We start from the raw sequence: 13,788 nt of genomic DNA, 5'->3' as shown, positions 1-13,788 counted from the left end.
AATTATCAAAATTATGAGTGTCTGAGCAACCAGGTTAATTGCGAGTCTACTTTATGTATGCTCTTTACTGGTTGTTCTTGTTTTTATTTGTAATACCTTGACTGGTTGAAGCCAAATCAATCAGTTAATGATGTACACTTCAGTTTCCCATAAATTATGGATAATAAATCTGTTTCCCTTGGAAAAGTGGTTTCAGTCTCACGGAATAAATGAATATCGTGATGTGCAAAAGACCCTAACCTTTAGATTCCAAGTATCTTCTTGCCTTCCATTCTTACAAGGATGTGTGCTGTTGCTATTTATGGAACTTTGTTAGCCAAGAAATTTACTGGTAAATCATTATGGAGCCTTTTGAATGTAAATTGAATATACATTTGAATATGAATTGTTTATGAATGTCAGACACATCACTAGTGTGGAAGACATAAATATAATTTGGTGTTTCTCAGGTGCTGTTCCTTCTGGTGGGGGTGGCCGCAGTATGGACAGCGCGGCCCAGAACTGAGCTTCTCAATGTCTGTATGGACGCCAAGCACCACAAGGAAAAGCCAAGCCCGGAGGACGGGCTGCATAAGCAGTGCAGCCCCTGGAAGAAGAATTCCTGCTGCTTCGCCAACACCAGCCGGGAAGCCCATAAGGATATTTCCTACCTGTACAGATTTAACTGGAACCATTGCGGATCTATGACACCTGCCTGCAAAAAGCACTTCATCCAGGACACCTGCCTATATGAGTGTTCCCCCAACCTGGGGCCCTGGATTCAGGAGGTAAATCAGAGCTGGCGCAAGGAGCGCATCCTGCACGTGCCCCTGTGCAAAGAGGATTGTGAGCTATGGTGGCAGGACTGCCGCACCTCCTACACCTGCAAGAGCAACTGGCACAAGGGCTGGAACTGGACCTCAGGGTATAACCAGTGTCCAGAGGGAGCTGCCTGCCACCCCTTCCATTTCTACTTCCCCACATCTGCTGCTCTGTGCAATGAAATCTGGAGTCATTCCTACAAAGTCAGCAACTATAGCCGAGGGAGCGGCCGCTGCATCCAGATGTGGTTCGACCCGGCCCAGGGCAACCCCAACGAGGAGGTGGCGAGGTTCTACGCCAGGGCCATGAGTGAGGCTACGCACTGTGTCCTTGGGCCTCTCTTGCTCAGCCTGGCCCTGATGCTGCTCTGGCTACTTAGCTGAGCTCCTTTTATCTCCTGATACCTGTACAGCCCTGCTGTTTGGGCCCCACAGCTCCTAGCTATTTACTTCCTGTTTGTTGGCCAGGGAATAAACCAGGCAACCACCGTGAAAAAAAAAAAAAAAAAAAAAAAAATTTGGTGTTTCTCAAACTTTGGCATCAAAATAACCTGAAATGTTAGTTAAGACACAGAATTCTGGGTCCTACATCCTCCCAGAGTTTCTGATCAAGTAGTTGCATCATGAAGCCTGGTAATTTGTATTTGCAACAAGTTTGCAGGGGATGCTGTTGGATCCAGGACCACACTTTGGGAACCACTGTACATTGTATAGAGCTCTAAGGATGGAGCAGTATTTACTTGTATTTTAGACCTGGCTCTGCGCCTTAACAGCTGTGTGACCTTAAAAAAGTTCTTAACCTCTCAAAACTTCAGTTTGCTTAGCTGTAAAATGGTGGTAATACCCACTTCATGGGGTTGTAGTGATAGTAAAGAAGATGATGCATGCAAAATGCTTAGCCCAGTGCCTGAGAGAAAAGGCAGTTCAGTAAGTATCTATTCAATCAATGTTGGTATCATACTCCTGATCTGTTTAGGGGAAAGAATGCAGTGTGGACCATTTCTGTATTTCACTGTACTAAATCTGAAGGAGGGGAGATTACAAACAAGTAATATAAGTATATAAAAATAGATGAAGACTTCCCAAGAATTAAATATAATTTAGTTTATTTATTTTTAAGATTTTATTTTTTTAAATTTATTTATTCATGGGGGTGGGCGTGGCAGAGACACAGGCAGAGGGAGAAGCAGGCTCCATGAAGGGAGCCTGATGTGGAACTTGACCCCAGGATTCCAGGATCATGCCCTGGGCTGAAGGCAGGCGCTAAACCGCTGAGCCACCCAGGGGTTCCCTATAATTTAAACACAAATAAAGTAAATTATCTCTGGTAACGTGTGGCTCAGAAACTAGTTGCTCTTTATCTTAGCACCTGGAATCCCATCCTAAAATTTTCTTCTATTCCACACTCAACTAGGTATTAGGTTGATTTCCTTCCCCTGCTTAGTTCTGGAAATCTCCAGCCATGAACTAATGTGTTTATTAAATTCAAACTCACCTTCAGACTCACGTAGTAAAGCATTTTGCAAATTAAAAATGTAAAAATACTATATGTATTCCTATTTATAACACATTATAATAGTATTGATATTTATATGTATATCAATAAATTTGGATTTTTCTCAATATCAAAACACTTCTTATGTGTGAATAATCAAGATTTTATTTAAACTCAGGAGTTAGAAGAAATCCTGGTGATTAGTTTTCTAATGTAAACGGAATAGGTCGCATGCCTTATAAAAACATAAAATATTACCAAAATGCTTCTAACTTAATTATAGTATGTTTTCCATTACCAAATGTGTTTTAGTGAAGACAAGCATTCTCATTACCATTTTACAGGTGAGGCCACTGACTTATAAATGTAAATGCTTTCAGGTAATACAAATAATTAGAGACAAAGACAAGTGAAACCAAGATGTATTGAATCCAAGCAAATTTTGCATTAGCATAATTATCTCAAGTGTGAAAAACTAGTCTGTGAAATTGTCAAGCAATAGGTTTTTGATTCATTCAGTCACTTAGCAACCGTTTACTGAGTACTTACTACGTGCCAATACAGGAACCAGATATAGAACTACCATACTTTCAAAAAAAAAAAAAAAAAAAAAAAGAACTACCATACTACCCATATGACGTCAAGAATTACTATCTCCAGCAAAAGGACCCCGAGTCCTTTTGGGTTTTCATTTATTATTTATATCATATACACAATCTGTGCTTCCAACTTAATATTTGCAACCACAACTGAAATTAGGATCATCTTCAAAAATAAAATACTGAAAACCCACTTTAAAAGTTGTTCCATTAAAAAAAAAAGTTGTTTCATGAATTAAAACTGAGCATTTATTTTATCAAAGTATATACCCTAAAGTAAGAATATTTGCAAATACATGACTGTAAGTAAATCTGTAGATATTTATATGCAGTTAGTTCCTGAATTATAAAATGTGGGCACTGGACAAGCTGATTGTTAAGATCTTTTCCATTTTTAATATTCTGTTTCTAGGATTCAGAAGTATTTGAGATGTAAATGTGTATTGTGTTGGTTTACCACCTGTTCTGATCTTAATAAATGTTCATATTTATTATAAGCTTTACTTATCATAATCTTTTCCCAAAGCAATTGGTATCAGAAACTCTATGGCACTAAAATAAAGAGATACAGCTAATATTTGAGAATGTTATATAAATGGTTATATGGTATAATGCCCTTTTGACTTCTTTTACTTAGCAAAATAATTTTGGTATTCACCTATGTTGCTACATATGTCAGTAGTTTGTTGCTTTTTATTGCTAAATAATATTCTATTGCATGGATGTAGCCTAATATTTTTATCCATTCATCAATTGATAGACTTTTGGGTTGTTTCCAGTTTAGGGCTATTGTAAAAATGTTTTTGTGAGTATTTACATAGACTTCTTTGGATGGCCATATGCTTTATCTGGACTACATACCTAGGAGTGGGATTATTGGGTCATATGGAAGGTATATCTTTATGAGACAATTTTATAAAGTTGCTTTATCATTTGTATTCCCACAGCAATGTATGGGAGAAAAAAATAAAATAAATTTGGCATTCTCAAATTATACTTCTATCTAACAATCATAAATACTTATATATTATTTAATCACATTAAATGTATTTGGATAGTATTCATTTAATTATTGTACCATAAGAATGTATTCTATTACTTATTTTATGCAAAAAGTTATGATTAGTTTTTGGTTATTCTTTTCCATTGCCTACCCTTATAGATTTTTTTTTTTTTGGTAATTATTACTGTGCTCTCACACCCAGAGTAGTTATTTTTAGTAAGGCAATATCTTATCATCATGATTAAAATATTTTTTGAAAATGTTTTGCATTATCAACGATGACAGGAAGAGAAGGGACCATGGAAATTAATACTGAAAAACCAAGGCCAGGAAAACTGGGAATGTGTCTTTCCCAACATCACAATGTGTAGAGATGAGAGTAGGGAGTCCTGGCCAAGGTTGGACCAGTCTTTTATATAAATGGGTCATCAGAACAGAGGCTTGAAATCAAAGTCAGGAACCACACTGTAAGCTCAAACAGGAGTCAAAGAACCAAGGGGAAATGAGGGCCAATATTGTGAGTGGAAAGTGCAATAGGCAATGGCTGGGCAAATTTTGGAAATAGAAGAGACTGACCCTCAGTTCAATTTCTTCACATTCTTTGCATGCATGTGTATGGTGGGTTAAGGTGATTTAAAAAGGAAAGTGGACCCTTGAAGAAGAACAGATATTTTCAACATTGAAAGACTTAGTGTGTTTTCTACCCAAATGTGTATTGCATATATTAATTTAGTTATAATTGAGGCTCAGAAATTACCCAAGATCCCTATGTCCACACAAATCAGTAGTTCTTTATTCTTCCCTGTCAACCTATAAAATCTTATAAAGATAAAACCCAGTACTTTATGAAAATAATTCCTAAACAAAGTTTGGGTTACAAAGGTTTTAAGAATTTGGCAATTCAAGGTTTCAGAACATATTCCTTCCCCTTGTTGAGAATCTCTTTTTATGAGCAACTGTTCTTTGAAGATAGAGTTTCAAGTTCAGACTTCTAGATAGCCACCAGAGAAGCAACAAGCTGACATGCCTGGGAACTAGAAAGTGGCAGGGATGCAAGTAGAGACAAGAGGTGTGCTGGTGGTCACCGACTCTAATAAGCGCCCTTTGGTCCCTGTGTAGGGACCATTGAGAGCCACCCATGATTCATATTCTTATTGTTCTCAGGCTCAGAGATAGGAGAAAGCCAACAGCTTGGCAATCAAGCATGCTTGGGCAACTGAATCCTTCCACTGGACTCTAATAACCCAATTTATGTACCTGGTTCTCCCTCATTTGCTTTCTTGCTTGAATTGGTTTCTGCAGAAGAAATTGATTTCTCCAAAATTGAGCTTTTACTGATAGTTTTCCCAGAGAATAACAGGCAGAGTAATAATACTCATTATGGTTAGGTCCCATGTATATTTCTGAGTGTCAAATCACCAATGGCTATGATTTTGCCAGAATTCTCTGATTACTACTGTTTTTTTTTTTTTTTATTTTTTTGGCTCCCCAAATAGTCTTCTCCAACCAGCTGTCCTGATGGTCATCTCTTGTTTTTTTATCATCAGCTATAGTAGAGCTCAGTATTGTCCAGATCTCAGCCATCCCCACCATATCTTGTTCCAATGCCAACTGCACCATGATACTAATGAAGGAAAGGACATGGCTAATTTGTCTGTGTGTGACAAATTATGTGTGTCAGTGTGCATGTGCATTTTGGGAGAGAGGGTGCATGAGATAATGGAGAAGAGGAAAGACTTAAAACACACAGCTTTAGAAGGAGAGACAGATTGGGAGGAGGAAGGGAAAGCAAGAGAGCCTTCAATGATGGTATATAGTAGATGCTCAATAAAAAGATAAATGAGAAAAGCAAACTAAAAAAAACAAGAAGGAATGGAAAGAAGCATAAGAGTCTTTAAGAAAAATATAGGGAGGAATAATAACAAAGAAGAGTAGGAACCTAGAAAAAGAGAAAATCAAGTCAGTGATGTGAATGGCATGTACTGAACTATTGAGAAGGGCTCACTAAGGTTATAATTACTAAATTAATACTTAAATTCAATTTGTAATTTCCCTTTCACTAATATATACAATTGGATCTTAAATGATATTTCTATTCTTAACTAGAACATAAGCTGACTTCTAATAGAGGTGTTGACTTTGTATCATTAAGAATTGTAACTACTTCTTAACTGGAGTGAGGGTAAGACAGCATACCTTTTTTGATGTATACTTTATTTGCTTTTTATTGTTTCCATAAGCCAGTCTGATTTGAGGAGAGGAGGAAAAAAATAGATTACATTGCTCTCCTTTTGTTTTACAGAAGGATATTAATGTGATTCTCTACTTAGTTTTTAAACTAGAGGGGCACCTGGGTTGCTCGGATGGTTAAGTGTCTGCTTTCAGCTCAGGTCATGATCCTGGAGTCCTGGGATAGAGTCCCATGCTGGGCTCCCAGCCCAGTTGGAAGTTTGCTTCTCCTTTTCCCTCTGCCTTTCTCCTTGCTTGTGTGGTCTCTGTCTCTCTCTCTCTCTCCGTCTCCCTCTTTTCTCTCTCAAATGAATAAATAAAAAATCCTTAAAAAGAAAAGAAAATGGGCCTCCTGGATGACTCAGTGATTGAGCGACTGCCTTTGGCTCAGGTTATGATCCTGGGATCCGGGGATTGAGTCCCACATCAGGCTCCCTTCAGGGAGCCTGCTTCTCCTTCCGCCTATGTCTCTGTGTCTCTCATGAATAAATAAATAAAATCTTAGAAAAAAAAAAAGCTAAGATGAGTAGCAAGAGGTTATTCTACAATGTGCCTGGTCTTGGGTGCCTGGGTGGCTCAGTGGTTGGGCGCATCTGCCTTTGGCTCAGGTTGTGATCCCAAGATCCTGGGATCAAGTCCCATATCAGGCTCCCTGCAGGGAGCCTGCTTCTCCTTCTGCTTATGTCTCTGCCTCTCTCTCTCTATGTCTCTCATAAATAAATAAATATAAAAAAATAAGCAAACAAAACGAAACAATGTGCCTGGTCTTGAGAGCAGTTCCTTTAAGCTCTACGCCCTGGAACAAATCTATCTAGAGGCTCTCCTCTTATTTCAGGACATGCGAAAGCAATACCTGAAGACAAAAGGTGTCAATATCATTAGGATAGTTCCTATTCCCTTTCACTTCCTCACACCTAGCTCATACGTATTCTGAGTAAACAAGTCAATTCTGGTTTGAATCTCCTACTGAAAGCCCAACTCAATGTGTATAAGTCAAACTGCGTCTTGCTCTTTCACATATCATCTCTAATAATCAAGATCCTGGAATCAGAACTTCACTAGTGTTTTTCGATCATATGCAAGACAGGCAAGAAGATCTTCCCCAGCTGAGCTATATTGGCACCATCAAGATGTCTATTCTTTACGTGATTTTGTCAATCAATTACAGCCTGCTAGCATCACATGTGCCATAGGAAGGTTTCAGTATGCCTTTCTGCAGTCACACCCTCCTGTGTGATTATACTTACAGGGGGAGGGGATGACGGCAGCTTATCAAGAATCACCCTCCTAGCTTTAATGAAGCTAGAGAGGTTGGTAATAATGGGCTACAAATTAAGACGCCTCCCTATAAATAATAATAGTAATCCTCACTTAGAGCATCTTTCAACCTAGGATCTTCTCTATACACGGTTCTCATCCCATTCCTCCAGAGAAGGTGAAGCAAAAGAAGAAATCTATGAAAATCTGAAAGTCATTAAAGACTTCCAGTTCCTAGTTTTCTGAGCCTGTAGTGGTATTTAAATCCCCAGGGATATGTTCTGATTCTGAAGGAAAAATATGAAAGATACAAATTAGAAACTGGAGAGTGGACAGAAGATTGGTTTTGCTTGGCCGAATAAAAAATTAGGACGAATAGAGAAAATCAGTGTATGCTATGGAGGAGTACGCTATTTCCCCCTTTCTACTGACTGGAATGCAGATGTAATGGCAGGAACTGAAGCAACTATCTTAAAACATGGGATGAAAGTCATGCAGTGACTATGGCCGAGTGACTAGATAGAAGGACATGGTTCTGCACACTGAGATGATCATATGAGCCCTCAATTGCTTATGCTCAGATTGTTACATGAGAGAGGAATGAACTTTTATCTTGTTTAAATCACTGTATTTTGGGGTTCCTTTTTAACAGAAAATTTTCCCAGTTAAAGCACAATTTCTTCCACTCAAACATCCATTTTTCAAGGTCTCAATGCTGCTTCTCTGAAACATTTACTGTTTTTCAGTTTTAAGGACTGTTGCTATTCTAAATGCCCTGTGCATTTTGTTCCATTTCTTCTTTACAGTTCACTGGACTATGTCTTCGAATGTCAGCTCCTCTATATGGCCTTTTCTGATTCTCCAAGTGAGTGAATTATGACCATATCACCACTAGAGTAGGGGCAGGATTGTAATTATACTTTGCGTATGCCTCTACTGCTGCACTCATCACATACACAGAGTCTGGCCCTTGGTTGATACTAAGTAAACAAGAACTCTTGTTAAATAAATGATTTCTCCAGGTTTCGATTGACTTGCCTTTCTCTAAATTCTCATTTTCTCCAGTTTATCCACCACAAAACTTAGCATACTTAGATATTTTTTTATATTGTAAGGCTTTCTAAAAATTTTGGTTGTTTATTTATATACCCCAGAGTTTTCAGAGATAAATGACTAACAGTCATGTGTTCGTTTACCCCCAATGGACCAAAGGCAAAATTAAAAATTATTCACTGCAAATCACTATTACGCAGTCACCTTAAAGTGGTGAGCCAATATCATTTCAAGGGTCTGCTTTACATGTAGTATTGTCTTTTTCACAATTCATTCATTCATTCATTCATTGAGCAAATATTTATTGAGCACCTAATATATATCAGACATTGTTTTAGATGCTTAGGATATATTTGAGAACCAAACAAAGATCATTGCCCTCATGGTGCTTTATATCCTATACAGAAATTGCTTTTTAAATGTAGCTTCTTTTACTAAAACATACATTTTTATGTAAACAATTTTAAATAACAGGGAATAGAATTCAATATCTTCATACACCACAGTATTTCATAAATTATGCATTTGGTTACATAGATAATGGAAAACATGATGTAAAATGAAAATCTTTGTCTAAGTCTAAGGACTCATAAACTATTGCATGTATTATTTTACGAGGTATATCAATTAAAGGAAGACGAGTCTGGCAAATACAGTAATAGGACTTCTCACTTTGAGCTCTATCACCTAAAACAGTATATTTCAGTTATTACTTATAAAAATCCCATGAATGGGGATTTTGAATTAAGACATTTGCAGAAATTCAGGTTGCCATGATTCACCTTTGTGAAAATGATTTAAGTCCTCTCCAACACACCATATGAGACCAACCATGATTCACTTCATTATTCTGATGAAAACCATAACTTTAATTGAAAAAGAAATAATTTTAATAAAATTATACAAAGTTATATTATTTTAGAAATAAGTAATCTGTTAAAGCATTAATGGGTTAACCTAAAATTGTAAAAAAAGAGGTTAAAATAATTTATCAGCAATAAATTTTGTATTTAAAAGGCAGAATTTGTGAGAAGTGGCTTTAAGCTTCCTGTGGTATGTCATTTTATAAATAAATATATCTAGAAAGATTAATAATATAATATTTTAAAAGATAAAAACCTAGAATCTCTCTTTTTTTATTAGCATGGTTGATATGAGTAACTAAATATCAATTTCCTCTAGATGCATTTTTCCATGGAACAAATCACTTTTTTCCAGCAGAATACCTCTTGTAGCGGGCACATAATGAAAATGTTTCCCAATAGATATCCATCTCTGAGCACAGATTTTATTTCATTGCCTGATCTCCAAAAATGCAATGTGATTTCATGAGGACGTAGGCCAATGGACCAATAAATGACTGTTGTAAGCATGTATCAAGAAATAGTCACAACTTGTGATGCAAAATCTGCCTTGTACTTCTTATTTCTTTCCATCCGAGAGTTGTAATTCCAATACCATGCCATGTACATGGATTGAGTGCAAAGATCAGCCCCAGGCAGGTTTAAATAAAACATTGACATTTTGAAAAATGATCCAAGTGTTTCCTTTTTTCACCTTCTATGTTTTTTTACTTAGCTATTTCAAGTAGTATCAAGGAGGAAATGCTTTTTTTTTTAGACTGTGTCTCTAATCATTGAGTAGATTTCATACTCTCCAGGGTATAACAGTGCAATGACAATTTGTAAACCATGAAAGATAAAGTTGTAGAATTGGGAAAAGTTGGTTTTTACTTCATCATACTGTCTTCCTTCCTTGGAAACTGAACCTGGAAAACCAATTCCGTGCCCATGGGCAGAAGCTCTGTGTGTGTGTGTGTATGTGTGTGTGTGTGTGTGTGTGTGTGTAACATATATAACCTATCAGCCATTATTGAAGGTAATTTCAAGACATACAATTGAAGACTGTGATTTCCTTTTATTCCAACTTTCTAATTTTATTAGGATTTTATTATGAATGTTTTGATAGTACATACATATTTTACAGCACACCTCGTTGTTCTTAAGAGATAAGCAAATTTACTGTGACACTGTATTAGCAGGGACTGTCTCCTTGTCAAGGAACTGGTAGATGGGGTAGCATATTCCGAGAGACTACAGCCACTGCCTCTGACCTGAAAACAGATATATTGGATTTAGTTTGTTGGACATAAGTTAATTATCAAGTTTCATCATATAAATTGTCTTCAAAGAGAAAAGGCAGCAGGATGGCTCATTACTGCAGAGTTCCTTGCTTGACTTCATCGAAGCCCTTGCTCTCTGATGCCAAGAGCCACAGCCTCTGATGGAGACTTTAATTCATGGCGATACTGCAATGCAGTTCATTTCAGGATCTCTATTGTTGTGTCGCTAAGGGTTCATTCTTCTCAGTAATGGGAATGGCTCTGCTCTATAGGAGGTTAAACATACAGAACCCTAGTGGCTTGCATGATTTCTGACTTCAGAATAGTTCCTGGCACACAGATGATGTGAAAGAAGCTGTCTTTTTTTCCCCCCAGCAAGCAATAGCACCTTGTGTAGAGTTTGCCCTAAGATGCTTTATGAGATGAAGGCTAAATACACACTTATACATGCATACACAAAACTGGAATAAAAAGATATATGAAAGATTCCAGGCTTGTTTCACACAGAAGAGATCAAATCATCAGTACAGCTAATCATCAAGTTCCTCTGTAAGTATTCCTTCAGGAGGGGATTTTCATGTAAAAGTTTTATGCTTGTTTGTTTAAAGCTTTAGTATAAATTTGCAGGTGATGAGAGCAACCTTCACTCTGATACAAGAACAGGCCAAGCTACTGATTGGAGAAAATTACATGAAGTTTTTTAATCAAAGTCTCTGTGGTCTACTGTCTGATTTTCTAGGCCAGATGTCAAATGTTTTTCACTGATGTCGATGTTGAAGTAATCACTAAACCAATTCCAAGACCGAGTAAGTGAGACGGTAATAATGTTTCATTTCATTATTACATAAGGTCTCTTCCCCAGCCATGAACAAAGTAACAGGACCTCTCTGATTCAATATAATTACATAAACTATTACTTTGAATTTTTTAGATAGTTTCAGCTCTTTAGGTTGTGTGCCTTCCTTATGAATATGTGAATATGGCATGTATCTAGTTGCTTTCAGCGAAATTGTGAAACAACTTGCAATAACCAATTTGTTTATATTTTCAAGATATACATTTAATTTAAAATTAATTGAACATTTATTATTTAATCTATTTTATGCAGGGTGGGCTTTTTTCAATAATAATAACCAGTCTTTTAAAAATAAAACCTAGAGCTTTCTAAAAAAAGCAAATCTTCTATTATTTGACATGACAGAGAAATGAATTGCTAATCTGATATATGCTATGATTTTTTTTTTTGAATCAGCAAAGCAATTTGGGTGGGACAGAGAAATTAGACCAAAATAAAATGTTGAATTTCTGATTCAGAGTTACTGGAAATTACATATAAACACATATCTCCTTTTCTGGAAATAGCATTATTATGGAAAACAATTTTATTTAGGAGGCCAAATACTTCATCAAAGTTATTTTAATCAATATTGGGGTATTTTGAAAATTCTGGAAAGAATGTTCCATATCCCCCACTGATAGATACGATTCAGCCTGAGGAAATTCCACTGGCAACAGCCTCTCCTGCTGTGGCACCTGGTTTCATTCTTAGAATTCCCCACCTCCTTCTCCTGTCCATCATATCATTAGCCTAAGAGAATTAAAATACCTAGAGACAGCAGATACTTTAAAGTCTCTTTTGAGTAGGAATTTCTTTGAAACTAGAAGAATAAGAAAAGGTAGCTTAAGAGAATGAAATCAGTATTTGGAACAGTATCTGTAGCGGTATATGGAACCTAAGTTCTCCTCCCAACTGAAATGCTCTAAGATCAGTAAAACAGCAAACCCCCCAACATGGTCAAAACATACCTACCTCAAAATAGGCCTACTTCAAACACACACCCATGACCTAATCCAAGTATTTCTCTCAGACAAATATTGAGCTTTCTCTTAGGGTTATTTGGATAAATGAAAAAATTCCCATTATAATTCCTTTATTTCATGTCTTCATTTTTCAATAGACGGTTGGTCAGGCTTTGGTTTTTGGTCATCAGTTCTACTTATTTATTGCTGCATAAATAGGTCACCTAAACTTCAGTGACTTAAACAATTACTTTATTACTTTTTATTTTCTATCACAGTTCTGGAAGTTGACTGTGTTCATCTGGATGGTTCTTAATTGGAGCCTGGGGCAGGAGTTACTTCAAAGTCTTTCTCAATCACTTATATGGTGGTTGATGCTATTGACATGAGACTAGCTAGGACTGTCATGTGAACTTTCTCACATCAGACAGGAAGTAGAAGCTCCCAGTTTATTAAGCCCTGGGCACAAAGTACTTCTACCATACTCTATTGATCAAAGCAGTTAAGAGTCTGCATCAAGAAGAGGGAACATCAACCCCACTTTTTAAGGGAGGAGTGTCAAAGAATTTTGGGCTAGTTTTGAAAGTATTTTATTATCTTTTTACCTCCAGTACATGACATAGAGTAAATTGTTAAATGTTTAATATATGTTAATGACTAAGTTAATTAAAGAAATTAGAGCAAAATATAATGATGATTTAATTTAGGTTAGAATAAATGTCAGTAGATAAAAGAGGATAGATGCAAGAGATTTGTAGAGAAAAACAAAACTAAGAAGAGGAAGCTCTAAAATATACCTGAGATGACTAGCCCACAGTACTTGAATAATTTGGGAGCTATTATGTATAACAGACTTGATGTTTTGGGAAAACACCTGAGCATTAAAATCACCCAGAAGTAGGTTTATATCTCTGCTTCACCAGTGACCTCATGCATGCTAGCTCACATTTCTGAGCCTCAGTTAAATAATATCCATAAGTGGGAATAGTAATAGGTAACATCCAAAGTTGTTGGGGAGATAAGAAATCTGGCCTGGTAACTATTCAACACACAGTAAGTGATAGCAATATAAACAATCCAACAATTAAAAGAGAATAATTAATGAATTTCTTAGTATACATCAATATCTTTTGAATAATATTTTTTATTTAAATATCTGGACTCATTTTTATTTTGTGTTATTTTAATTTAACTTATTAGTCTTTAATAGTCTGTGCTGAGAGGATTAATCCTCTGATTTCATTGGGGATATGGGTTACATTCAGCTCAAATATTGAGCTTGAATTTCATATACCAGCTATGAATTGCCAACATTATCTAAACCTGATCAGTTTGAAAATTTGCGAAACCTCCTTACAAATATTTGCTACTTTAAATATTCTTTATCTGTTTTTATCTCTTTCATGATTTTATATATTAATAATCTTAAC

The 13,788-nt window shown here is 36.4% G+C and overlaps 1 protein-coding gene across 13 annotated transcripts in view; it reads left to right on the top strand.

The window, feature by feature from the left end:
* Positions 1 to 13,788, top strand: part of LOC121498500 (folate receptor alpha-like) — a 203,694-nt gene that overhangs the window by 99,067 nt on the left and 90,839 nt on the right. Inside the window, exon 2 of one of the 13 annotated variants that reach the window (XM_041768469.1) lies at positions 450 to 1,369. The exons of the other annotated variants lie outside the window; for them this stretch is intronic. Coding sequence (XP_041624403.1) covers positions 450 to 1,184 — 735 coding nt within the window. The 3' untranslated portion in view covers positions 1,185 to 1,369. Of the gene's footprint in view, positions 1 to 449; positions 1,370 to 13,788 lie in introns of those variants that run through there. 13 annotated transcript variants of the gene reach the window in all.

The sequence above is a fragment of the Vulpes lagopus genome, chromosome 9 (assembly GCF_018345385.1).
Source record: "Vulpes lagopus strain Blue_001 chromosome 9, ASM1834538v1, whole genome shotgun sequence".
Classification (NCBI taxonomy): Eukaryota; Metazoa; Chordata; class Mammalia; order Carnivora; family Canidae; genus Vulpes; species Vulpes lagopus.
Note: the sequence above shows the minus strand (reverse complement) of the source record. Positions and strands in the feature narration are given on the sequence as shown.